Consider the following 26,895-nt stretch of genomic DNA (forward strand, 5'->3'; position numbering starts at 1 on the left):
TCTGACCAACTAAAGTATTTCACATAAGAAAACAAAATTACTGGTATCATTCTCCGGAAGTAGCAATGTTTTGAAAGCAGAGAGGTTCTCTCAGTCTTTGCTTCTCCGCTTTCTGTTGGTCTCGTGGATGGCAAAATTATCCGGAAAAGAAAGAATTGGAAACTTCCAACAAATATTGGTATTTGATGAAATTTAATTCGATTACATTGTTGATTTTATTTAAGTTACACTATTTGGGTGGTGTCTTGAGAATTAATTTATTTTTATTTTCCATTTTCAGAGATTGAAGATAGATGCGATGGCGCGCTGCAATTCTTCTTTTTCAGTATGTGCATCCCTAATTTTATTATTAATTTTGGTTGCTGTAAACTCTAACTATAGTACTCCGTAATTTGTTTGATGGTTATTTGTGAATTCCAAAATTTGAATTCTAAGGATTTAGAACCCTAGCTAACTCAAGTGAACTGGTATGATGATTATTACAATTGAATTAGGATTAAAGATATCAAATTAGGATATTTTACATTTTGGTATCTTAGTTGGAGACCCAGATCATTTAGCCCGAATCACATGAAAACTTAGTTTCTTCAAATTCAACTCATTGTTTGGATTATTGCTATTCATAGACTCCATTATTGCTATCGATTCCTTACTTGTTCAGGTGATACCTCTTGATAGCTCATTACGGTAGCACTTGTATTCTGGTCCACACTTTGTTACGGATCCTCCCATTCGATTTTTGAGAATTGATTGAGTCCATGACTTGCTTGCTACCTATGTTTTCATCTAGTGGATCCGTCAACTTGTTGCTATACTTGTCATATTGTCAATGGATTCGTCAACATTCTCATTCAAAAGTATTATCCAGGGGCCAGAGAACTTTTTCAGTCAAGGTCAAGCCCAGAAACATTTATAAATTCTTTCTGATTGCATAAATAGAATCCAATTGTTAGATGTGTTAATGGACCATAACTTACTTATGTTACCTTTCTATCATTGCAAATTCCTTTAGAGTTCATTACTCGATTGAGTTATTGATGACATATACTGCCATTTCGAAAGCTAACCTTTGACCCTGTTTCACCTAATCTTAGCATTAAGAGGTTTAACTTAGAAACCCAACTGGTTGTAGGATGAGGAAAATGTCTATAACAACTGTAATTCAGCATTTTAAGCAAGGAGTGACACAATAAGCCGAATTTTAGAAAAATTCATAGACATGAGCTTCTTGAGAGTTAGGATTGCTAACTTTATTGAATTGGCTTTTGCCAACAAACCATTTATTTTAGAAGAACAAGTATATTAATGTAGATAGATGTCCCAAACTTGATTGCAATTTTCCTATGATCATATTGTTTGCTAAGCTCATTCTTTAGATTTTGGGAAGATTTTCATTTGGATTTGGTAAATACACTCCTTTACGTATTTTTAGATGGCTAGAGAAATTGCATTTAAAGAAGCCAACCTATGGACGGATGAGGGAATGGGTCCGGTAAGCGTTTTTTTTTTTAATCATTGAAAGCTTGAATGGGAAAGTCCACAGTCCACCTGTGGACTTTGGTAAAACTCCTAATATCATTCATGGACACATCCATGCATGTGTAGTTTTTTAGCTTTATAATATGAGCTGGAATCATCCGAGATATTGTTGGTATGAAAATTGAGCTTGGTAAGTGCAATTGAACGCACAATTGGTGCTGGAATTGGTGCAAACATTTAATTATAGAATAAACCCAATTCCAATAGAGGTGTCATTGAATTAAACAAAGAGCTGGGTATGGTGTCGAAGAGGGGCATTGTCAGTCAGGTATAACCTTTTAATGTCATGGAGCTGACTTAGAGCTGTGGGTACTCAAGGAAAAGATGGATTTAAATTGATAATTTGCCTAATTCAGGCGGAAGAAGACCACTTAGCTTCTTGTTTTTGCTAAGATCGAGGGAGTTATAGATAGGTAAGGTTGATAAGGAAAGGAATGAGTCTACTCCCCTTAGTAATAAATAAATAAATAGGATCTAGAGTTGTCCTAAATGAAGCCAACCTGAAGTGTAAGAAAAGCTGAGAGAATACAGTAATCACTAAAACATTAGTCAATTGCAATTGAGTCATGCGGATTAAGTCAATTTGGACCATATATATGGTAAGGTCTATTTGAGTTGAATAATGGTCTATAACATGTCAGATCAAGACAGTATAAGGTTAACATTTGGAATATAAGGAATTCAAGTCTGAGCCATGGATTAATATTATCTGTAATATTACAAGTTGCTTGTGGACAGTTTTTGATTTCATATTTGGGTTAGTGCACACATGATGAATTATTGGCATTTAGCTACAAGAAAGACGTTTTGATGTGCAAATAAATGTCCAACAGTGAGTTTTGATTTTGAGTTCTCGATCCCCTTTTAAATTCACATTTAAAATATTGCTAAAAGTAGTACTAATAGCTCCTAAGTCCTAACTTCATTAGCCCTACAGTTCTTACTTCTACAAGGATAATAACCGTGTATTGTGGTAGGAAAATCGGAAAAATTAAAAGATACATTTGACAATTACATCTACATAAACTTGATTATAACAAATTAAAAAAAACTATTGTAATGTTAATACTTGATTGACAAAGGGACCTCAATCAAGTATCAATGCTTACAAGACTGAAGCGGAGCACCACAAAGCCCTGCATTATCCGAAAATGCAGAGGCAGGAATGTTAGCCTTGTGCGGAGGAATCGCCCCACTTAGTTTATTCATCGACACATCAAATACTTGCAGGCTCCCTAGATTCAATAAGTTGCTTGGAATACTTCCACTTAAGCTATTCCTTGACAGCATAATTGTAGTCAACTCCTTGGCATTCTCAAGTTCTTTGGGTATTCCTCCTGATAGATGGTTATCCACCATTTTTAGCATTTGTAGTCGAGTTAATTTCCCTATCGACTTTGGTATGGATCCTCCTAACGGGTTATTCGACAAGATTAAGGAAGTGATAGAGTTCATGGAAGGCTTATTACCTATGTTTTTATCAAGTGGGCCTGTGAACATGTTGCTAGACACATCGATATCAGTGTAAGACCCTTGTGTGAAAATTATTTCCAATGGCCCAGAGAACTTGTTTGAGTGAAGATCAAGGTTCTGGAGGCTCGAGAGCTTCTTAATTTCTACTGGAATGGCAGAGTAGAATCCATTGTTGGATATATTGAAGAACCATAAGCCACTCATATTACCTATCCATGAAGGCAACTTCCCTGTGAGCTTGTTACTAGATAAATCTAGATAAGTAATCTGTGTGGAGGATAGCCACTGGGGAAGCTGCCCTTTGAGCCCTGTCCCGGCTAAATTTAGCTGAAACAGGTTTAACTTGGAGATCCAACTGGGTATTGTCACCAGCCTTAGTGGATTGAAGGACAAGGTGAGTGTCTGTAACAGCTGTAGTTGAGCAAGTTGCGGTGGCAGGGGGCCAACAAGCTGATTTCCAGATAAATCCAGTAATGTGAGGTTCTTGAGGTTGCCAAAAGTAGCTGGAATATGGCCTACGAAGTGATTGTTTGCGAAGGACATGTCGGTTAACATACTAAGATGTCCTAAACTTGATGGCAACTTTCCTGTAATCATATTGTTATCTAAGTACATTCTCTGGATTTGGGGAAGATTCCCGATGGAATTTGGTAAAACACCACTCAACTTATTATTCAAAAGCCTGAGAAATTGCAACGAAGTAAGTCGGCCTATGGATGAAGGAATGGGTCCTGTAAGTTTGTTATCATTTAGATATAAAAGGTTTAGCCGAGAAAGTTTACCAATAGAATCTGGTATACTCCCTCTGATATCATTCGAGGACATATCTATGTATGCAAGGGTTTTTAGCTTGCCAATTCCTATTGGAATCATACCAGAAATATTGTTGGTATTAAGGTCAAGGTTAGTAAGTTCAAGCAAATTCTCAATCGATGCTGGAATTGGTCCGGATAACTGATTACCGGATAAACTCAACTCTAATAAGGATGGCATTGATTGAAACATAGAGTTGGGTATGGAGCCAAAAAGTTTATTGTCACTCAGGTACAGCTTTTGTAGGCTATGAAGGTTTGCAAGTGAAGTGGGTATGGAGCCGTTGAGCTTATTTGTGTTTAGAAAAAGAAGGGTCAGATGTGACAACTTGCCTAGTTCAGGTGGGATGGGACCAACTAGCTCCTTATTGTTGCTAAGATCAAGGAGTTGGAGCAAGGTAAGGTTGCCAAGAAATGGAGAGAGTGTACCTGTCATAGAGGTATCCAAAATGAAGTCGTCACCGGATTGGAGACCAGACATTGAGACGTTAACTACCCTTCCCGTGGCATGATCACAGTCCACGCCTGCCCAAGAAGTGCAGCAGTCTGTTTTGGCGACCCAAGTTTTGAGTAGCCCTGATGGGTCATTGGTGATGCGATGCTTGAAATCAAGCAATGCTTCTTTGTCTATGTTATTGCAGGACTCTACGAATGTTGAGTAGAGTATATTAGTGAAGATGAGAATGGAAATGAGGGGGAAAGAAATTGTAAATGTTTGCATGATTGCTAAAAATGCGGTTGATTTTGGCAAAGAGCAATGAATGGATAATGATGAAAGAAGACTAAGCATGGGTTCCTTTTTATATGCAAACTAGGATGGAAAAGTATGACTTTGTTTGCATACAAGGTGCTGTAATCAATGATGGTGGTGGATTCCGTTGAAATAGCCGGTCAATAAAAGGATATTATTATTATTATTATTATTATTATTATTATTATTATTATTATTATTATTTTGACGAATAAAAGGACATAAAATTAAGTTTTAAAGGATGAATTTTATTTTAAATTGAAGTGTAGGATTCTAGTAGTAACTGGTAGTGTTAGTACTATACTGAAGTATCCTTATTTTATTTTTCTGCAGACGGTGGTAGTATATTATATACGGGTTTATGGGATTAACTCATACAGTAGCTAATTGAGTAATTGTACTTGTATGTAGTTTGATGGACAAGATAATAAATGGAATAACGGCTAAAATCCTTGCTTTCTGTGTAAAACTTAAGCTTGAATAATATAGGGATTGATGAATCTTGTAGTAATACAAAATGAATAAAATGATACTGAGTATTGAATAATACGGAGTACTGTAATTACTTGTACATATATCTACACGCAATCTAAACATAATACTCCCTAGTTGTTTAATTGTTGGCTATTTTGTTGTATAGATAGGCATGAAAGTATTTGGTGTAGATTGATACAATTCAAAGTCTAAAGACTTAACCCAAATAAGTTAGTTGTCATGTAATTATTGTGATGCTTGTTTTACAAAACAGGTAGTAATATGATATGGGTCAAAGAAGGAATGCTCCTTGGACCTCCATTCCCACATCAGCATGTCATTGTATAAGAGTGGAAGTTTTGAATCATAGCAATGAAGCAAGTGGTAAATTTGGTGTTCCATGTAATTGACTTTGACTTACAGCTCATTTTTTGACATATGCTCCATTATTAAGCTTATTATCCATATCTTATTGGTACTCCATATTATCATGTCTGTATATGACATCATTATCTGCGTAGTTATATCCTTTTAACTAACAGCTTAGAGCAAGTTTAGCCCCAAGCCTTAGGCTAAACTTGCTCTTATAATAATTGATTAGATTCATATCGAGGTTGGGTTTGGGGCCATAGTTTCTTAACATGACTGACTGAGTAGGCTAAGGTTGAGCTTCCACCGTAATGGGTATCCATATCTAGACCTGGCAATCCTGACCCGACCCGAATAACCTGACCCGTAACCTGAAGTTGACCCGAAATCATTGACCCGAAAATGACCCGAACTCGAACTAACCCGACCCGACCTGAACCCGACCCGAAATGGAGTTGACCCGAACATGACCCGATGACCCGAAGTGACCCGACTCGAATGACCTGACCCGAAATTGACCCGAAACCCGAACTTGACCCGACCCAAAATGACCCGAAACCCAAAGTGGCCCGACCCAATTTTAACCCGAATTGATTGACCCCAATCAATCCGACCCGAATTGACCCGAATAATAAGAGAATAGGATGAAATGGTTAATTACTTGTTTTAAGGCTTCTTTATTTTCTAAGTAATAGGTACTCACGATTTTTTTTATTTTTTTTTTTTTTAACGATTTTACTTTATTTTCCAACTATTTTTTTTAAGTGAATTTATATTGGGGACCCAACACAAACTTGACCCGAATAGACCCAACCCGAGTTGACTCGACCGAAATTGACCCGACTCGAAATTGGCCCGAAAATTGATCCTAAATATTGACCCGACCCGAAGTGACCCGACCCGAACTTAACCCGACCCGAACTTGACCTGACCCGAACTTGACCCGAAACCCGAGTCGACCCGACTCGACCTGAATATTTGTTGACCCGAACTTGACCCGACCTGAATTGACCCGACCCGAATGACCTGTTTGCCAGGTCTATCCCTATCACGTGCCCAACTCCAACTAACACGTGGGATGAATTACAACTATTATTGGGATTTGGGAAAAGTTACCCACCTTTTTTTTTGGGGTTGTCAGAATCTTAAAAGACCTTCACACACCTGCATCACTGAAGCAGAAGGTATGATAAGATTAATCAACTTTTACTCTTTTCTTCACTTCATTTATACACTACGGAGTACTTTGTAGTCTGTACTCGTATGGGACTCTAAGTTTCAATAAACTTAATACTAACATAACTTGGTTGTTCATCAAAACCTGTAATCATCTAAAGTTATTTGATGTCAATTAAATAAATGATCACTTCACTTACTATGTTGGGGAAGAAATAGAATGATGAATGCTCCGTATTATATTACCATGATAATATGGGTTTCTATTTGTAAATTGGGCATGGATTAAGCTAACATTGGCTGAAATTGGGCCTGACTATAAATGAGCCCACATGCCATTGTATGTGTTGATGGATAGTCTATTGTGCATGGCCATCATTTTTTAATTTTAATTTTAACATAACAATTTGTTCACTCTCCATTTTTCAATCTACTCACTAAATTATTTTTTAAAGGGGTATGTTGACAGAATGTGGGCTGCGCCGTGCGTGCATATACCATTGGACTGCCTCTACGGCATTGCCTAACTTATCAAGTACTCTTTCTTTTGTTTTTAAACATTGCAACCATTATATTTTTACACAAAATTGCATCTTTTATGAAATCTAACATTTTCTTTCACATTTAAAATATCCAACATACCTTGCTATGTTTATCTAAAAAATTTCTAAGTATTTGTTCTTTTATCCACATGGTTTTATGGGAATTTTACATGGTCTATGTGGCTCTTCACAAATGTTTATATTTTGATTAAATAATTATTCATACAAAAAAAAAAAAAAAAAAAAAAAATCAGGAGAGTAATTAATGATAATCCTCTGCAAGAATGAAGTGAGTGTTGTTTTCAAGTTTGTGGGAAAAAATCCAGAAACATTTTTTTGATAGAAAAAAGAAAATCCTAACCCATACATTCTCTTCAATTCCTCAAAATACAAAATCCTTTATACTCCGTACTAACACTATACTCTTATCTTTTTTTTCTACAGAATGTGTCGAATTAAACTACAGTTCATTTGTCAATAATTCTTAATTTTGACCTTAATTAATAACCGATTAATGTTTTCAAAAAAAAAAAAAACCGATTAATTGAAAAGAAAAAGACATTAGAAAAGAGTCTACACTAGAAGAATATTAGGAAAATTAATTAATTAATTTAGATGATATTCAAGGAATAACAGGGCCAATGTTGTTTCTACACTCCACTAAAGACTTTTGATTGGCACCTTGACAAAAGAAGAGGGTGTTCGGACACACCAACAAACAATTATTGACCAAACTAATAAGGGTGGAACCTGGGTGGAGCTTGATGAGCGGGTCGGGTATCGGGCCGAATATGAAATTACCAGCCAATAGTAGCCTCTGAAATGGGGCGATTCCAGGCTGCGGCCAAACCGCTTTGAAAGCATATTGGGTTGGTATCATTCCCATGAATGTGGTTCTCCAGCGATAATGCCGAGAGCTTAGGCATGAGGCCCATGAAACCCGGCAGCAGCCCACTCAAGTGGTTGTTACTGAGGTCTATCGCTATCAATCCCGAGTGAGTTCCGAGTCCAGTGGCAGTGGCAGTTGGTACCTCAACTGATGTGAGGTTGTTGTATGAGAGAGATAGCTGCTGGAGACTCGGGTGAGTAAACAAACTCGCTGGGACTGACCCACTCAGTTGATTGTAACTAGAGCTGTCAAAAACCGACCCGAACTGGTGAATCCGAACCGTTTCGAACTGTTCTGTAAAGGAACCGAACCGCTATGAACCTGTTATTTAAAAACTGTAAACCGACCCGACCCGATTTTTTAAAACCTGAAACTGAACCGATCCGAATGTTTGAGAACCGTTAATGAACCGTACCCGTTATCAAGCCGAACTGATACAACCCGAAACCGAGAACAACCTGAACCGAGTACTTCCGAACCCGATAGCAACCCGACCCATTGTAAACCGAAACCGATTAAACCCGACAAAAACCTAATAAACCCAAATCGTTTACAACCTGTAACTTAAAGCCGAACACTATATTGTATTAAAAAAATCTGAATCAAAAGCTAACTCTAGATTTGTTATTATTATTTGATCCTGAAAATCTTTATACAGAAAAAGGACTTAATTAAAGCTAAACAACTAATTAATACTCCGTATGATCTATTGAATAACTAATTATAGAATGTTGAGGATATACTAGGATATATACGTTAACGTAACCCGTTTAAAACTGGCAAAATCAGTTGTCAAACCGACTATGTTCAACTCGAGCCAATTATGACCTGAACCGATTACAACCCGACCCGATTAGGACCCGATATGTTTTGACCCAAAACCCGCTTTAAACTGACAAACACCGTTTTTAAACCGACCGACTTTCACTCGAACCGATTTTGACCCGAACCAATTATAACCCAACCTAATTAGAATCTGACCCGAAAAGAAACTGTAATAAAAACAAACCTAACCGAACCGACCCGAAATTATTTAAAACCGATCCGAACTGACCCGATAATAATTCCAACCCGTTAAAAACCGATCCGTTGTAAACCGAAAACCGATAAACTGAACCAAAAACCGAACCGCAAAACCGATTGACACCCCTAATTGTAACTAAGGTCTAATACTTGTAAATATGGAAGCTTTCCTATTTGTATTTGTAAAGCTCCTCCTAGGTTGTTGTTCCTCATTGATATCTCCACCAGTGAAGGCGGGAGATTCGTTGGAACTTGACCTGAGATTGAATTGTGGCTGCAATCAAGGGTGTTGAGGGAACTCAGCCGACTCAGGTCAGGGAACTCGCCAGTGAGTTGGTTCCCTGAATTTGCAACCTGTTCAAATTGACCAACTCGGAAAAGGTGGATGGGATGGGACCCGTGAGAGCATTGGTGTCGAGAAGGAGGTCTTGGAGGTGGGTGAGTTGGGCCAGAGAGTCGGGAATAGGACCGGAGAGTGAGTTGGTAGAGAGGATGAGTCGGGTGAGGCGAGTGAGGTTAGAGAGAGAAGCAGGGATAGGGCCAGAGAAGTTGTTGGCGGAGAGGTCAAGGGATCGCAAAAGCGGGAGGTTCCAAGAAATGGAGGAGAGAGAAGCGGAGTAAGCTGCCTTGTCAAGAGCGATTTCAGTGACTCGGCTGATGTTAGTAGCGGGTTGGGTGTCGCAGGTGAAGCCGCAAGTGAAGTAATCAGAGAAGAGGGTGTCGCAAGGGTCATGGGAGAAGTCCCAGGAGCTAATGCATGAACCAGGAGTGAGGGAGTGTGGGTTGATTCCGAGTTTGATTTGTTTTAAAACAAGAATGTCTCTCCAGTAAGTTGTGGAGGCAGCATTGTAGAACAAGCTTGAAAGGGTGAACAAACCTAATAAGATACTATCAACAGGAATAGGATTCCCCATTGAAAGAGAAACAAGTTATTCTATCTAAGTATTCAGTTTTGACTTTTGAGAGAGATTATGAATTTGGAAGTAGTTTAATGAGTAAAAAGAATAATAATAATACTCGTAAAAGCAAAGAGACAAAAGTGGGGATTGGATTCTGAGCAGCATCACGGGTGGTGTCAGAGATGGATAAATACGATCACTCCGTAGATATATAGGAGGGAGCGTATGCAATTATGCATAATGTAACGTAACTATGTAAGAGAGAGAAACCATTTGAATGTGAATGAATGCCTCCTCTGCTTTCCTCATTCTTCAATCCAAAATACTATTATTATTGGATTCATTTGCGTAACGCACTTCCACGCCTCCCTTCTCTTACTTTCACTCAATACTCACTGTCATCTATATTTTGTTATGTACTTATGTTTAATATACCCGAAGTTTAGATCTTTGTATTAAAAAGAGTAGATGTATCATCCAACGGCATCATGTTTCAAATCTGTAATTAATTAACAACAATATTAAGTGGCCATACATAATGACTCTACACTGGTGGTTATCTCACTTATAGTATACCACTAGGCCACTCAGTAAAAGTGTTTAATATATACTACAGCACTTGTCTACTGGACTACCTCCTGCCTACAAATATTATAACAAAATATAATTAATGAAAAACCTACCAATAAGAAGCAAATTACTTGGAATTATTTGAACACAATCATTTAATGCATATTTTGACAAGCATACATTCAATTACCTGAAATTTGGAACACTTATAGTCAGTACCTCTCATGTTGTTGTTTAGGATTTTTTGATTTATAATTAAATTCATTTGCAGATCAATCATTTGGAACTATGGAGGTTTCTCATCTCCAATTACCATTACTTGGCAAGTTTCAAAGCCAACAACATTTGGACCTCAAGGTAACAACTCCATACTTCGTGTATTTTGGTATATATTGTCTGCAGAGTATATATTATTATGTATTAGTAGTATTGCACTAAAATATATAATTAATGAAAAATAATAAAAGGTACTCTGTATTATTAAAATTCTTCTACTTGTTTGATCAATACTGGGGCGTCATATGCGTTCATAAAATGTATTGTACTTCGTAATACTCTTGTCATAATATTTATTTATTTATTTATTTTTTTTTTTTTGCACGGTAAACTACGGGGTGGGGGCTCCCTTCCTATCACAGGAAAGGGGGCTATGAGGAATCGAACCCCCATCACATGGGGGGGAGATGGAGGGATTCACCACCCTTCCATCTCCTCATTCCTCAATACTCTTGTCATAATATGGTAAAGTACGAATAAACAAAATGGAGTATATAAATAATAATACTCCGTAGTAGATTACAAAGTACTATAGTTTGGATATCAAGAAAACAGACATACCTTCAACTTGAAATTTGTAATTGTAGTTATTACCAAGGTATGTACCTACTGCAACTCTTAAGCAATGCTTTGAGCTTTCTCGGGGCAACCACTAAACTCTTGTATGAAATTTAATTACTGCCTCCTAATTTAACCTATTACCCTTGTCTTGTCAGTAGCCGACGACTAAATGCGGCTATTTGACCCAGACCTTGTCATATTAATAATGGCCTTGGAATCATTATTAACATATCAGTGCTTAATTAAATACTAACATAATTAAAAGGACTATGCCATAATTCAAAATCTCTTAAACTACTATACGTACAATATTGAGCTTGTTATCATTGAAAAATTAACATTGATTAGTGCTAATCGAGTACAATATGGAATTGTTGAACCATGCATGCATGCACATTGAGGATCTACCGAAATAATGATCCTAAGCAAGACGCAAGTCATGGACATTGCTATAGCCTAACCTTCCTCCCTGCTGAAGATTATGATGTCGACTCATAGCAAATAAGTTGGCTGCTGCTCCATTCTCTGAATACACAGCAGCAGCTTCATAGTTACCCTGATCATCATCTGCTATACCAAATCCTGGGGCCCTAAATCTCGTTTCCTTTCATTTCAATTATCAAATCAAAATAGAACCATTAGTTATAATTGATAATTACTAATACATGCATTATTTATCTTTTTTTAAAATAAAAATCGAAGATATGCTTACAAGATCCATGACGAGGTTTCCATGAACTTCCTCAAGGCTTTTAACCTGAATAAAATAATGTAAGGATGTAAATGAGTATTAGATAATTTAGATTACTAGGTACTATATAATGAAGTAAATAACAAATAATTTCCAGAATGGCAACAACTTAGCTAATTTTATTCCACAGCTAAGCAGTAGATAATAGCTTACCTTCTTCTTGCTAGTCCCAGTTTGATTTTTGATGACATGATACTGCATTATTTGTAAATTTTGTTAGTATAAAAATAATTATGAAGCAGGCAACATATTTACTTTTAAAAGCTTTTATCAAAGTTGGAGACCTGATTTTATTTATGACACAGATCACAAGTAATATATGTACTCCGTAGTGACTATAGAGTGTCAAATAATTGTTGTATAAATAAGATAAGAGATCACAATCAGGCAGGTTAAAGCAGATCGGCTATATGTCGATTTCAAATTAAGTGTAATAAATAATTGGGATGTAAACATAATATCTTTGGAAATTCCACTAGATAACTACCTATTCAAACATCTTCCAAAGAATACGCCTTAAGTTACATCTTTTGCTCCACAAAAGTCATCTTCACCTCATAAATTATATCATGTAGCACATAGGTTTTTTTTTAAGGTTTCGGTTCGATTTTTGTTAACCTGTATCACTAGGTGTCTATGACTACTCTCCTAAGTTACTTAATAAGTAAAACTGAGACATTTAATTAACTGAAATGCAAACAAAAAAAAAAAAAAAAAAAAAAAAAAAAAATTGAGAGAAGAAAATTACCTTTCGATTACGAATAAGATCCAAAGCTTGATCCATCTGTTGATGAAGACCGCGCAACTCTCCTATAGTGAGGTCCTGTAGATCTCCTCCCATCCTTCGGCTATTAATTCAATATCAATTACTGAGTTTTTAGTAGTTGTTTTAGGAAATTTTATCATTAAATATATCAATAACATAAAATTAAACCAGCTAGGTAGCTATTACAGACGATTGCGTGTGATAAGTGGTATACCTAATCTCTGTTTGCAGCATATTATTGACCTCTACTAGCTTTCTCTCTCGCTCTTTCATTTGCTGCATCATATTCAAACCCCATTAATTAACTACTACTGTGGCTATATATAGCAAATGCATTACGGTCATTAATAAAGTGTATTTTGGTCGAAAAACTAACAACCTCATAGTGTTTACGCCAGAGATCTACACCTTCAACCTTCTGATACTCGTCATACATCTTCTTAAGACTTTATTAATCAATTGGAAACAAGCCAAAAAAAAAAAAAAAAAAAAAAAGATCAAGCTTAATTAGTAGATACAAACATAATAGACAAAATAGATAAAAGAAAAAAGAAAGCATGTAGAGGAATACTCGACACCGGGGGTTATATAATGGTAAAGTCTGTTGGTGGAGGAGGAGGAGATGATGACTAAGGAAACTTTGGCGTCGCATAAAACACTAAGCTCTTCAGCTTTCTTGATTATACCATTCCTTCTCTTTGAAAATGTCACCTGTCTGTTGGTTGGGTTTTCTATCCTTTTTATTTCTAGCTTTCCTCTTCCCATGGTTTTTTTTTTTTTTTTTTTAATTGATCAAATCTCTTATGTTATGCTCTTGTTTAACCTCCTACCTTATACGGAGTGATAAAATAAAAGTCATATATAGAAAGAAAGAAAGAAAGAAAGAAAGAAAGAAAGAAGAGGTGAATAAAGGTGGAATAGTACTAGAGTACTAGTACAATGGGTGTGTTTGGATGTGTAATGCAATTAAAGCATCGTCCTTTAAAATAAAGGATAGATACGAGTAGTTGATGGAACATGCATGTAAATAAAAGGAGGTACTCATTTTGCCAAAATAAGAACAACAAGGGAAAAGTAAGGAATAGTGGTATCTATATGTGTAGTACTCATAATGAAGAAGCTTGGTAATTGAATGGACGAATAGGGGTTGTACGTGCATACGTGATTGGAATTATAGGAAATAAACCCTCTCATGCTTTTAACTTCCACACCACCTTTATTTCTTTTTGGCTGCTTGCTTTTCAGATCTAACATCCAACCATATTCATTTGCCCTTTTTTTTTTTTTTTTTTTTTTTTTGATTTATAAATTTTCTTAAATATCTATAAGGAGACTGTAATAAGTCACAACTTTAATTTGGCTACAATTTGAGGAATGAGGAGATGGAAGGGTGGTGAATCCCTCCATCTCCCCCCCATGTGATGGGGGTTCAATTCCTCATTGCCCCCTTTCCTGTGATAGGAAGGGGGCCCCCTCCCAATTATTTACCGTGCAAAAAAAAAAAAAAATGGCTACAATTTGGCAATCTTAAAGGAGCATGGATATATATTCTAGATAAACTAAAAAACATTTATGCATAGAAAATTACATTACTTTATTATTTTCTTCTCAAAATAAAACAAGAGAAAATTAGATCAGAGCTATTCTACAAAATGTTACTACCTCCGTTACATATTATTTACGACGATTTGACATAAAGTAGAGAGGGAAAATGTCTAATTGTTGCAAATAATATGTGACGGAGGTAATATAATGAAAGATTATGACGAGGAAATATAAAAATTACAAAAACCATTTAATTAAAAAATCTACAGTAGGTAGTCAAGGGTGCATGCCAAACAGTCATGGTCATAAATATGGACCTACAGGCTACATACAACATACTGCTACTCTACTGACTATTGGCAGTAATGTAGTGTAGTTTATACAGCTTAAATCATCAGGGATAATTTAATTGACGTTAAGTTTAGCCCCCACTTATTAAATGTGCTCATTTATTAGGTTAGTTGGAAATTCACGGCGTTTCAGCGGCAACTCTCGTTTATCTTTACAAGTAAAGCAACCTTTCTTTCTTTCTTTCACATAAGAATAAGTTAGTGTATGTACTATATATATAATATGATATCATCGTAAGATCGAAGGCAACAGGTTATAAACACTAACCAACATTTAAAGAAAATGGATCAAAGATCTACAAAGAGCTTTTTATTGGATGAGCTAAGGGAGACCTTCAAAAGTGGAAAAACAAAGACTTTTGAATGGAGGAAAGCACAGCTTCAATCTCTCTTAAAAATGGTTAAAGACCAAGAAAACAACTGTTTTCAAGCACTTTATGATGATGTTGGCAAGGGCAAAATTGAAGCTTTCAAGGATGAGGTATTCTTATCCTTAAATCTTTTCTTTTTTTTTTTTTTTAAAAATCTTATTTTTAAAAATCTTAGGTCTCTTTTATATACAGAGTATATATGTATATATTTTTAATCAATACATATATAATCAAGTTTGCTAAAGTTAAGACGACTAGTATTCTTTCAAAAAAAACAAAAAAAGTTAAGATGACTAGTTAAAGTTTAATTTAAGCATGTTACTGTAAAGTTTTGGTAAAATTTTGTTTTAACCATTTGAGTTAGCTCATGATTTCAACAAAAAAAAAAAAAAAAAAAAGCTAGATCATATTAATGTGTATTTGTCTTCATCCCCATTTTTTGTCAAATAGGGTGTGTCTCTTTGTTGAAGGGAGGGGAAAGGTAAAGGGAATTTTCTATAATGAGATTATTATATCAGTGGATTTCCACAAATTGTCGTTGCTAAATTAGAGATGCATTTATTATAGGGAAATTTCACAAGAATAATCCAACCTTTAGCTTGTTCTCCCAAAATAATCCAACCTTTCGATTAACCTTGAATAATCCTAAGTTTACTACTTATCTTCTCTTACCGAGCCTTTTTGACCAGTTACCTGAACTTTTTTGTTTTTATTTTATTTTTTATTTTCCTTAATTTCCCCTGCCTTCTTCCTTCCCCCCTCTTCCACTATTTCAAGCTTCCAACCATTAATAATGGCTCCTTCACCTCTCTCAACCTTGCCGCCACCGTGCATAACCTCACCTCACCTCACTATCAGCCTAACCCATTTTCCCATCAGCCAGCCCGCCCCACTAACATCTCCTCCCCTGTAAACCAGCCCTCCACGTGCCACAACCTCGCAGTTAGCCCGTAACTTAGCCGCCGCCACAACCCCACCCAAATGCAAACCCACTCCCACCAGACTCAAAACCACCAACTCCACCTAGTCGAAACCACCCATACTCGAGTTCACCAACCCACCCCAATCCATACCCGAAACCCCAATTCTACCTACCCAGAACACGAAACCCCAACTCCCACCAATTTCCTACTCTTTTCTCCCTCTCAATTGAATTTTGGGCTGAATTGGGGCGGCCGTAAGCCGTTAATGTTGTGGGTGTTGTTTTTGGTTGTGGGTGGGTCATGGATGTTGTGGTGAGTGGTAATGTCGGTGGTTGTTTGTGGTGATTCTAGGCGGTGGTGTTTGTAGTGTTGTGATGGTGTGTTGAGTGGTGTTGGTGGGTGATAATGGAGAGGAGAGGAAAACAAACAGAGGGGAAGGAGATAGAAGGGTTTTTTTTAAAATTTATTTTATTTTTTATTTTTTTAATTTCAGAATTTAAATTAAAAAAAAAATTAGACCAATCAGAAATTGCCACGTGGATGGTAACCGGTTGAAACGGATAAGGTGACCTGCTGGGGTTGCTAGGAGAAAATATATAGTAAACTTAGGATTATTCAAGGTTAATCCAAAGGTTGGATTATTTTGGGAGAATGAGACAAAGGTTGAATTATTCTTGTGAAATTTTCCTTTATTATATCCCTGTGTATGGACAAAGTGGTCTTTTTATATTCAGGGTATTTTGGCAATATTATGCATAATCATAACTTGTTATTAAACCAAAATCATGCATATATTGGTAATAATTTAATGGAAAATTTGCCAATTACTACCGCGTATTAATGCGTATTTGAAAATTACTACCGCGAAATAAAAAAACTTGTGACTTACTATCGTAAAAACTTAAAAAAAATTTGCGATTACTACCAATCTCTATTTTAAGTCGTTTATGACGTCACTAACCCAACTTAAACCCATGGTTAACCTATTTAACCACCTAAAAATAAAAGAAAAATAAAAAAAATGCCTAACCCATGGTTAACCCCCCCCCCCCAACTAAAATAACTAATTAAACCTCACTCTTTCACTGTTTTCCCCCAATTCAGAAAACTGAGGAACTTCATAATTGAAGTGTTCAACCCACATTTGCATTTCCAACCCTTCGACCTTGCCCCCCTAAACATCTCCCTGTTGAGTCAACAACAAAAACATAAACTTTTATCACTTATTATCTTTAGGAAAAATTGTCAGGAACTACATGCTTAATAGGGGTATTTGGAAACAACTACCCACTAAAAAAATTTATTAAAAAAACTACCCCCTAAATTTAAAAACTTAGAGTAGCACTACCCGTTTGCATTTTCCGGCGAGAAAGTTCGGTGTGTAGGGCCTACTTTTTCAATTTTTCTTCTGAAAATCCCTAATTGAAGAAGTGAAAACAAGTAGGGTATGCAATTCATAGTTAATTCTTCTCTTTTAATCCCATTAATTATGAATTTTGATGTTAGGGTGTCACGATTAGAAAAATTAGGGTTCTTAGAAATTGGGGATAATTTGAAATTAGTTGAATTTGTTGCTTTTAATTCAAATTGGTTATCCTAGGGTTACGAATTAAGGTCCAATTTGTCATTGCATCGTGTTTTTTCAGAGAAAAATTGAAAAAGTGGGCCCACGCGCCGGACATTCTCGCCGGAAAATGCAAATGGGTAATGCTACTCTAACTTTTTAAATTAAGGGGGTAGTTGTTTTGATAAAATTTTTTAGTGGGTAGTTGTTTCCAAATACCCCTATTAAGCGTGTAGTTCATGACAATTTTTCCTTATCTTTAAATCTTAGTTTAATTCAAAGAAGTATACAATACCCCTAAATTTGTCAATCAAAATCGCACTCCAAAACCCTCAATTGCGAATTCTAGAAATTTCGTTAAACCCTAGAATTCTAACACAATTAAACAACACGTTTGGGAGCGAAATTAAACAAATTGAGAATTTACCTGAATCGATTTGAGGATACCTTCGAGGTATTAGTCTTCAATTTTGAGAAAGAGCAACAATTTGGAGAAATTTCTAAGTTCCTCAGTTTTCTGAATTGGGGGAAAAGAGTGAAAGAGTGAGGTTTAGTTATTTTAGTTGGGGGGTTAACCATGGGTTAGGCCTATTTTTATTTTTCTTTTATTTTTAGGTGGTTAAATAGGTTAACCATGGGTTTAAGTTGGGTTAGTGACGTCATAAACGTCTTAAAATGGAGATTGGTAGTAATCGCAAATTTTTTTAAGTTTTTACGGTAGTAAGTCACAAGTTTTTTATTTCGCGGTAGTAATTTTCAAATACGCATTAATACGCGGTAGTAATTGACAAATTTTCCTAATTTAATACACCGCATTTTAGGGACGAAGAAGACGGTATGAAGTACTCTATTACAAGTCTTACAACTCCATATATACCCCAAATAATCATAGCTAAAACAAAATCCATTAGTTTAATTATCAGTCTCCTTTAATTACCATTAATAATAAGTCACGACTTCTATCGTAATGCTATCAAGAAATTTAGTTCCTTTAATTTGGGTTTGTTTGTAGTCTTAGCAGAGTGTTGTAAAAAAAGGGGAAAAAAAAAACTTATTTTCATACTCATATATGGTTCCAAACGGCATTATATGACCATGAGATTTATTCCCAAGGGTCTCAACACTTTTCGCCACCGGACCCCGTAACTTCCAAAATTTCTCAAAAAGCGTGGATAATAGCCTTCAACTTTGAACTTTTTTGTCATTTTTTCGCCTAGAAATAATAATTGCTAAAATGTTTACCATGGTCCCTAATACCCTCCGAAAGTCCAACTGGGGGTGGGTGGAACCATTCAATTTGCCTTTAAACGGTCAATTAATTAGTTCACAACTTGCAACGATTTCGTGAACTCAAACCTACCACGGACATTTATGACAACATATAATGGTCATATATGATTCCAAATGGCATTATATGACCTTGAGATATATCCTCTAAGGTCTCAACACTTTTTGCCTCCGGGCCCCCATAACCTCCAACATTCCTAAAAAAATGTGGATAATAGCCTTCAATTTTGAAATTTTTTAACTTTTTTTTTTTGCCAGAAATAAAAATTGCTGAGATGTTCACCATGATCCCTAATACCCTCTGGTAGTCCAATTGGATGGGTCAAACCATCCAATTTGTCTTAAAACGGTCAATTTACCAGTTCGCAACTTGCGCCGATTTTGTGAACTCAAGTCTACCACGGACATTTATGACAACATATAATGGTCATATATGGTTCCAAACGACATTATATGACCCTGAGATGTATCCTCAGGGTCTCAACACATTTCGCCTTCAAACCCCGAAACCTCCGAAATTCCTTAAAAAGTATATTAGCTTTCAATTTTGTAATTTTTAACCTTTTTTTGCCCGAAAATAAAAACTGCTAAGATGTTCACCATGATCCCTAATACCATCTGGGAGTCCAATTGGGTGCGTAAAACCATCCAATTTGCCTTAAAACAGTAAATTTAACAGTTCGCAACTTGCGTCGATTTCGTGAACTCAAACCTACCACAGACATTTATGACAACATGTAACGGTCATATATGGTTCCAACAACATTATATGATCCAGATGTATCCCTTAGGGTCTCAAAACTTTTTGCCTCCTGGCCTCATAACTTCCAAAATTCCTTAAAAAGCGTGGATAATAGCCTTCAATTTTGGAATTTTTTGACCTTTTTTTGCCCAGAAATAAAAATTGCTAAGATGTTCATAATGATCCCTAATACCCTATGTGACTTCAATTGGGTGGGTGGAACTATCCAAGTTACAACTTCCACCGATTTCTTGAACTCAAGCCTGCCACGGACATTTATGACAACATATAATGGTCATATACTCATATATGGTTCCAAACGGTATTTAACCCTGAGAAATATCCCCCAAGGTCTCAACAGTTTTCAGCTCCAGACCCTGTAACCTCCAAAATTTTTCAAAAATCGTGGATAATAATTAATAACAATTCTGGAATTTTTTTGGCCTTTTTTCGCTTGGAAATAAATTTTTTTGAAATATTTACCATGGTCCCTAATACCATTCAGGAGTCCAATAGAGTGGGTAAAACCATCCAATTTGCCTTTAAACGGTCAATTTACCAGTTCGTAACTTGCATCAATTTCGTGAACTCAAGCCTATCACGGACATTTATGACAACATATAATGGTCATGTATGGTTAATAACGACATTATATGACCCTAAGATGTATCTCCTAAGGTCTTAATACTTTTTGCCTCCGGGCCCGTAACCTCCAAATTACTCAAAAAGCGTGGATAATAACCTTCAATTTTAGAATTTTTTGACCTTTTTTTGCCTGAAAATAAAAATTGCTGAGATGTTCACCATGATCCCTATTACCCTCTAGGAGTCCAATTGGGTACATGGAACCATCCAATTTGCTTTTAAACGGTCAATTTACCCATTCGCAATTTGTACCAATTTTGTGAACTCAAGCCTATTACGGACATTTATGACAACATATAATGGACATATATTGTTCCAAACGGCATTATATAACCATGTGATGTATCCCTTAGAGTCTCAACACTTTTCGCCACCGGGCCTCGTAACCTTCAATATTTCTAAAAAACCATGGTTTATAGCCTTTAACTTTGGAATTTTTGACATATTTTCGCCTGGAAATAAAAATTGCTAAGATGATTACCATGGTCTCTAATACCCTCCAGGAATCCAACTGGGTGGGTAGAACCATCCAATTTGCCTTTAAACGGTCAATTTACCTATTCGTAACTAGCACCGATTTCGTGAACTCAAGCCTACCACAGACATTTATGACAACATATAATGGTCATATATGGTTCCAAACGATATTATATGACCATGAGATTTATCACCTAAGGTCTCACCACTTCTCGCCTTCGCGCCCCGTAACCTCCAAAATTCCTCAAAAAGCTGGATAATAGCCTTCAATTTTGGAATTTTTTGGCCTTTTTTTGCCCGAAAATAAAAATTGCTGAGATGTTCATCATGATCCCTAATACCTTCTGGGAGTCCAATTGGGTGGGTGGAACCATCCTATTTCCCTTAAAACGGTAAATTTAACAATTCGCAACTTGCTTCGATTTCGTGAACTCAAGCCTCGCCACGGACATTTATGGCAACATAAAATGGTCATATATGGTTCCAAACGGCATTATATGACCCTGAGATGTATCTCCTAGGGTCTCACCACTTTTCGCCTCAGGGCCCCGTAACCTCTTAAATTTCTCAAAAAGCGTGGATAATAGCCTTCAATTTTGGAAATTTTTGACTTTTTTCACCTGGAAATAAAAATTTGTAAAGATGTTTACCATGGTCCCTAATATCCTCCGGGAGTCCAACTGGGTGGAAGCATCTAATTTGCCTTTAAACGGTCAATTTACCGGTACGCAACTTGCATCGATTTCGTAAACTCAACCCTATCATAGACATTTATGACAACATATAACGATCATATATGGAACGACATTATATGACCCTGGTCTCAACACTTTTAGCCTCCAAGCCGCGTGGCTTCTTAAATTCCTCAAAAAGCGTGGATAATAGCCTTCAATTTTGGAATTTTTTGACATTTTTTCGCCCGAAAATAAAAATTGCTAAGAGGTTTACCATGGTCCCTAATATTTTACGGGAGTCCAACTGGGTTGGTGAAACCATCCAATTTGCCTTGGTACGGTCAATTTAACAGTTCGCAACTTGCGTCGATTTCGTAAATTCAAGCCTACCAGGGACATATATGATAACATATAATGGTCATATATGGTTCCCAACGGCATTATATGAGCCTGATATGTGTCTCGTAAGGTTTCAACACTTTTCGCCACCGGGCCTTGTAACTTCAAAAATTTCTCAAAAAGCGTGGATAATAAACCTTCAATTTTGGAATTTTTTGACCTTTTTTCGCTCGCAAATGAAATTTGCTTAAATGTTTTCTATGGTCCGTAATACCATTCGGGAGTCGAATTGGGTGGGTGGAACCATACAATTTGCCTTAAAACAGTCAATTTAACGGTTCGCAACTTGCGCCGATTTCGTAAACTCAAGCCTACCACAGACATTTATGACAACATGTAATGACAACATGTAATGGTCATATATAGTTGCAAACGACATTATATGACCCTGAGATGTATCCCCTAGGGTCTCAACAGTTTTCGCCTCCAGGCCTCGTAATCTCCAAAATTCCTCAAAAAGCGTGGATAATAACTTTTAATTTTGGAATTTTTTAAGCCTTTTTTTGCCTAGAAATAAAAATTGCTGAGATGTTCACCATGATCCGTAATACTCTCTAGGAGTCCAATTGGGAGGGTGGAACCATCCAATTTGCCTTTAAACGGTTAATTTACCAGTACGCAACTTGCACCGATTTCGTGAACTCAAGCCTACCACAGACATTTATGACAACATATAATGGTCATATATGGGTCCAAACGATATTATATGACCCTGAGATATATCCCCTAGGGTCTCAACACTTTTCGCTACCGGGCCCCGTAACTTCCAAAATTTCTCAAAAAGCGTGGATAATAACCTTTAACTTTAAAATTTTTTCGCCTGGAAATAAAAATTGCTGAGATGTTTACCATGGTCCCTAATACCCTCTGGGTGGGTAGATCTATCCAATTTGCCTTTAAACGGTCAATTTACTGGCTCACAACTTGCACTGATTTCGTGAACTCAAGTCTACCACGGACATTTATAACAACATATAATTAGTCATATATGGTTCCAAACGCCATTATATGACTCTGAGATGTATCCCCTAGGGTCTTAACACTTTTCGCCTCCGGACACCGTAACTTTTAAAATTCCTTGTAAAGCGTGGATAATAGCCTTCAATTTTGGAAACTTTTGACCTTTTTTTGTCCGGAAATAAAAATTGCTGAGATGTTCACCATGATCCCTAATACTCTCTGTGAGTCCAATTGGGTGGGTGGAACTATCCAATTTGCATTTAAACGATCAATTTACCGGTTCGCAACTTGCACTGATTTCGTGAACTATTGTCTACCACGGACATTTATGACAACATATAATGGTCATATATGGTTCCAAACGGCATTATATGACCCTGAGATATATCCCCTTGGGTCTCACCACTTTTCGCCTCCGGGCCCCGTAATCTACAAATTTACTCAAAAAGCGTGGATAATAGTCTTCAATTTTGAAATTTTTTTACATTTTTTTGCCTAAAAATGAAAATTGTTGAGATAATCACCATGATTCTTAATAGCTTCTGAGAGTCCAATTGGGTGGGTGGGTGGGTGGGTGGAACCATCCAATTTGCCATTAAACGGTCAATTTACCAGTTTGCAACTTGCATCGATTTCTTGAACTCAAGCCTACATGGACATTTATGACAACATATAATGATCATATTTGGTTCCAAACGGTATTATATGACCCTGAAATGTATCCCTTAGGGTCTCAACACTTTTCGCCACCGGGCTTCGTAACCTCCAATATTCTTACAAAAACGTGGATAATAGTCTTCAATTTTGGAATTTCTTGACCTTTTTACGACCGGAAAAAAAAATTGCTCAGATGTTTCCCATGTCATCTAATATCCTTCGGGAGTCTAATTGGGTGGGTGAAATCATCCAATTTGCCTTAAAATAGTCAATTTTGAAGTTCGCAACTTGCACAGATTTCGTGAACTTAAACCTATCACCGACATTTATGAAAACATATAATGGTCATATATGGTTTCAAACGGTATTATATGACCATGAGAGGTATTCCCTAGGGTCTCAACACTTTTCACCACTAGGCCCCGAAACCTCCAAAATTCTTAAATAGCGTGGATAATATGCAATTTTTAAATTTTTTTGACCTTTTTTTGCCTAGAAAGAAATTTTTTTGAGATGTTTACCATGGTTCCTAATACCCTCCGTGAGTTTAATTGGGTGGGTGAAACCATCCGATTTGCCTTAAAACGGTCAATTTAGCATTTCGCAACTTGCACCGATTTCGTGAACTCAAACCTATCACGGACATTTATGACAACATAATGGTTATATTACTTGCATGTGAGGTGATGTAGTGCACCCTTGATGCATGTGCCTTTGACGCACCCACAAGTCCACAACACAGCAACACGTGAAACACACATACAAGCTGCCCAACTACTATACCATAACATATTACTATATTAGGCATACACATTGGTATCATATTACAGACATCTACATATATACTTTCATCAATATAGACACAAGAAATCTACTTGTGTAATTTGTATTAAATCTAAAATTCCAGGGTTTATTTTTGTAGATGAAAAATAGAGTTTATTAGTACAATTGACTAATTGTGACAATATCACACGTTGTCTTTAAATATTAGTCCATAAATATTCATAAGAATTATCCTAACTCACTACTCTTGATCTGTTTGACAAATATTTGATTTGTTATATTCTAATTCTAATAAACCTTGATAGGTTGGACCTTCAAAGAAAGCTATCGTCCATGCTTTGAGTTGCTTGAAGAACTGGGTGGCTCCCAAAAAGGTGGATTATTTTAATGATTTGTTATACGACATGAACGAAAGTATATGATACTGTACGTAAAATTGTTATGAATGATATAATCTAAATACAATTTATTATTATGCAGGCTGGGATTAGGTTGCTATTTTTCCCTGCCAAGGGAGAAGTAGTACCAGAACCATATGGCCTTGTTCTCATTATGACATCTTGGAACTACCCTTTAGGTCCGGCATTACATTTTATTCTCAACTAAATACCTTAGTTTTTTTTTTTTAATACTAGTATAACAATTAACTGACTAGATTCTATAATGATGTTTGAATTTTTATGATTAGACTTGGCATTGGAACCATTGATTGGAGCTATAGCTGCAGGAAATGTGGTTGTCATAAAGCCCTCAGAGATGGCACCGGCAACCTCTTCGTTTCTTGCTAACACCATTCCTCAGTATTTGGATAACACCGCAATTAAGGTCATTGAAGGAGGACCTGATGTTAGCCAGCAGCTCTTGCAACAGAAATGGGACAAGATTTTCTACACTGGTGTGTTCCCAATAATTAGCTAGCATTATTATTTGTCTAACTAATTTTAATGAAGAAATAACTCTAGTTACTGTAATTTGGTTAAACAAAGTATGTCACTTAATCTGATCAGGAAGTCCAAGGGTTGGTCGAATAGTGATGACTGAAGCTGCTAAGCATTTAACGCCTGTGACTTTAGAGCTTGGGGGTAAATGCCCCATCATCTTTGATTACTCTTCAATCTCCTCTAATCTCAAGGTATATCACGACTTCAACCATAATTGCAGTCACAAAAGAAAATGAAATTCGTGTTAAGCTTTATCCTCTTGTGATGTCTGATTTAATCTTGTTGAACTCAACAAATTTGTGTAAGGTGGCTATTCGGAGGCTTACATCTGCTAAGTGGGGCGTTTGCTGTGGACAAGCTTGCATTGCTATAGATTATGTGCTTGTGGAGGAGAAGTTTGCGTCCGCATTGGTATTACATACATTCCATCCATGTACTTTGTACAGACAAATCTTCATCATGTTTCTTGTCATTTAATCAGTATAATTGTTTTAGGTTGACATGCTCAAAACGTTGGTGAGAAGACTTTATGGGGAGAACATAGAGACCTTGGGAAATATCAGTAGGATTGTGAATAAGCGTCATTTTGACAGAGTGTGTAATTATCTTAAGGATCCAGCAGTGGCAGCTTCAATTGTGCATGGAGGCTCATATGACGAAAAAAAATTGTAAATTTCTTCCCTTACAAAAATCCATCATTAGAAAAGCTTCCCAAAGTAAAGCTCATCTGATTTTATTATTAAAAATGAGAGATTTTTAATTCTTTTGATGAGATGAGGAGTTCTTCACTTTCAGGCTTATTGAGCCAACTATCTTACTAGATCCTCCACTTGATTCTGTGGTCATGAACGAGGAGATTTTCGGCCCAATTTTGCCAATTATAACTGTAAGAACATATATATACTCCTTTTGTTCCCTTTCAGTATGAAGTTAGTGTTTTGTTTCTCTACTTTGGTATCCTGTACAAAGTTTTTCTGATAAAAGATTTTGTGAGACAGTTGAAGAACATTCAAGAAAGTATTGAATTCATCAATATGAGACCAAAGCCACTTGCTCTTTATGCATTTACACACAACAATAAGTTCAAAAAGCGGATAGTCTCGGAAACTTCCTCTGGAAGTTTGCTTTTCAATGATGTTTTAATTCAGGTAATGCTCATGGTCTTAAGTCCATGTTAAAATGATGATACCATTTTTTATTGTTGTTTATTTCTAATTATGATACCATTTTTTTTATTATTGCTTATTTCTAATTACATATGGTGATTGTTTGGTTTATGTTCTTGCAGTTTATTTGTGATGAGCTGCCATTCGGAGGAGTAGGACAGAGTGGGATGGGAAAATATCATGGAAAGTACTCTTTTGATGCGTTTAGCCATGAGAAATCCGTGCTGTACCGAGGCTACTTTCCTGATTTGTCTGCAAGGTATCCTCCATGGAACGCGTTTAAGTTGGAGTTTTGTAGGGTGGGTTACCAAGTCGACTACATTAATCTTTTGCTTCTCTTGCTTGGCTTCAGAGGATATCCCAAAGAAGACTAATACAAGTTGAAATGATCCCACAATTAAAACATTATATTGATGAAAGATTAAATTAGTTCATTGCTTATACAGATGAATTTGGTTTTGTTGTATGCTTTTCGCGTTTGTTTATATAGTTGGTAACTTGGTATGTTCGTGCTCTGGAATAAATATCTCCGGAAATAAG

General features: G+C 36.4%; 2 protein-coding genes and 2 pseudogenes across 6 annotated transcripts; 1 reads left to right on the plus strand and 3 right to left on the minus strand.

Moving 5' to 3' along the window:
- LOC145600898 (aldehyde dehydrogenase family 3 member F1-like) lies at positions 1 to 26,863 on the plus strand. Of its 5 annotated transcripts, XM_081656759.1 has the most exons (15): positions 76 to 178; positions 281 to 325; positions 5,324 to 5,451; positions 10,789 to 10,874; positions 14,873 to 14,924; positions 15,006 to 15,247; positions 24,554 to 24,622; positions 24,729 to 24,825; positions 24,937 to 25,143; positions 25,256 to 25,380; positions 25,496 to 25,600; positions 25,685 to 25,857; positions 25,985 to 26,075; positions 26,188 to 26,337; positions 26,478 to 26,863. In XM_081656759.1, exons 3-15 carry the CDS (start codon positions 5,337 to 5,339, stop codon positions 26,727 to 26,729), a joined length of 1,764 nt encoding a protein of 587 aa, XP_081512885.1. In that variant the 5' UTR covers positions 76 to 178; positions 281 to 325; positions 5,324 to 5,336; the 3' UTR covers positions 26,730 to 26,863. The 5 variants fall into 5 exon arrangements, with proteins under 5 accessions (XP_081512886.1, XP_081512885.1, XP_081512889.1 ...); XM_081656760.1 differs by lacking the exon at positions 5,324 to 5,451 and having other exon boundaries at positions 1 to 178; positions 15,020 to 15,247; XM_081656763.1 differs by lacking the exon at positions 5,324 to 5,451 and having other exon boundaries at positions 89 to 178.
- On the minus strand, positions 7,641 to 8,296 carry LOC145601141 (uncharacterized; annotated as a pseudogene).
- Positions 8,196 to 10,005, minus strand: LOC145600899 (uncharacterized; annotated as a pseudogene).
- LOC145602139 (MADS-box protein CMB2-like) lies at positions 11,491 to 13,691 on the minus strand. Its single transcript, XM_081658305.1, has 7 exons — positions 13,443 to 13,691; positions 13,251 to 13,317; positions 13,086 to 13,147; positions 12,854 to 12,953; positions 12,259 to 12,300; positions 12,067 to 12,111; positions 11,491 to 11,958 (listed from the first exon to the last, which is right to left on the minus strand). Exons 1-7 carry the CDS (start codon positions 13,634 to 13,636, stop codon positions 11,776 to 11,778), a joined length of 693 nt encoding a protein of 230 aa, XP_081514431.1. The 5' UTR covers positions 13,637 to 13,691; the 3' UTR covers positions 11,491 to 11,775.
- Positions 26,864 to 26,895: the final 32 nt, after the last annotated feature.

Source organism: Chenopodium album, chromosome 21 (genome assembly GCF_948465745.1).
Source record: "Chenopodium album chromosome 21, dcCheAlbu1.1, whole genome shotgun sequence".
In the NCBI taxonomy this organism is placed as follows: domain Eukaryota; kingdom Viridiplantae; phylum Streptophyta; class Magnoliopsida; order Caryophyllales; family Amaranthaceae; genus Chenopodium; species Chenopodium album.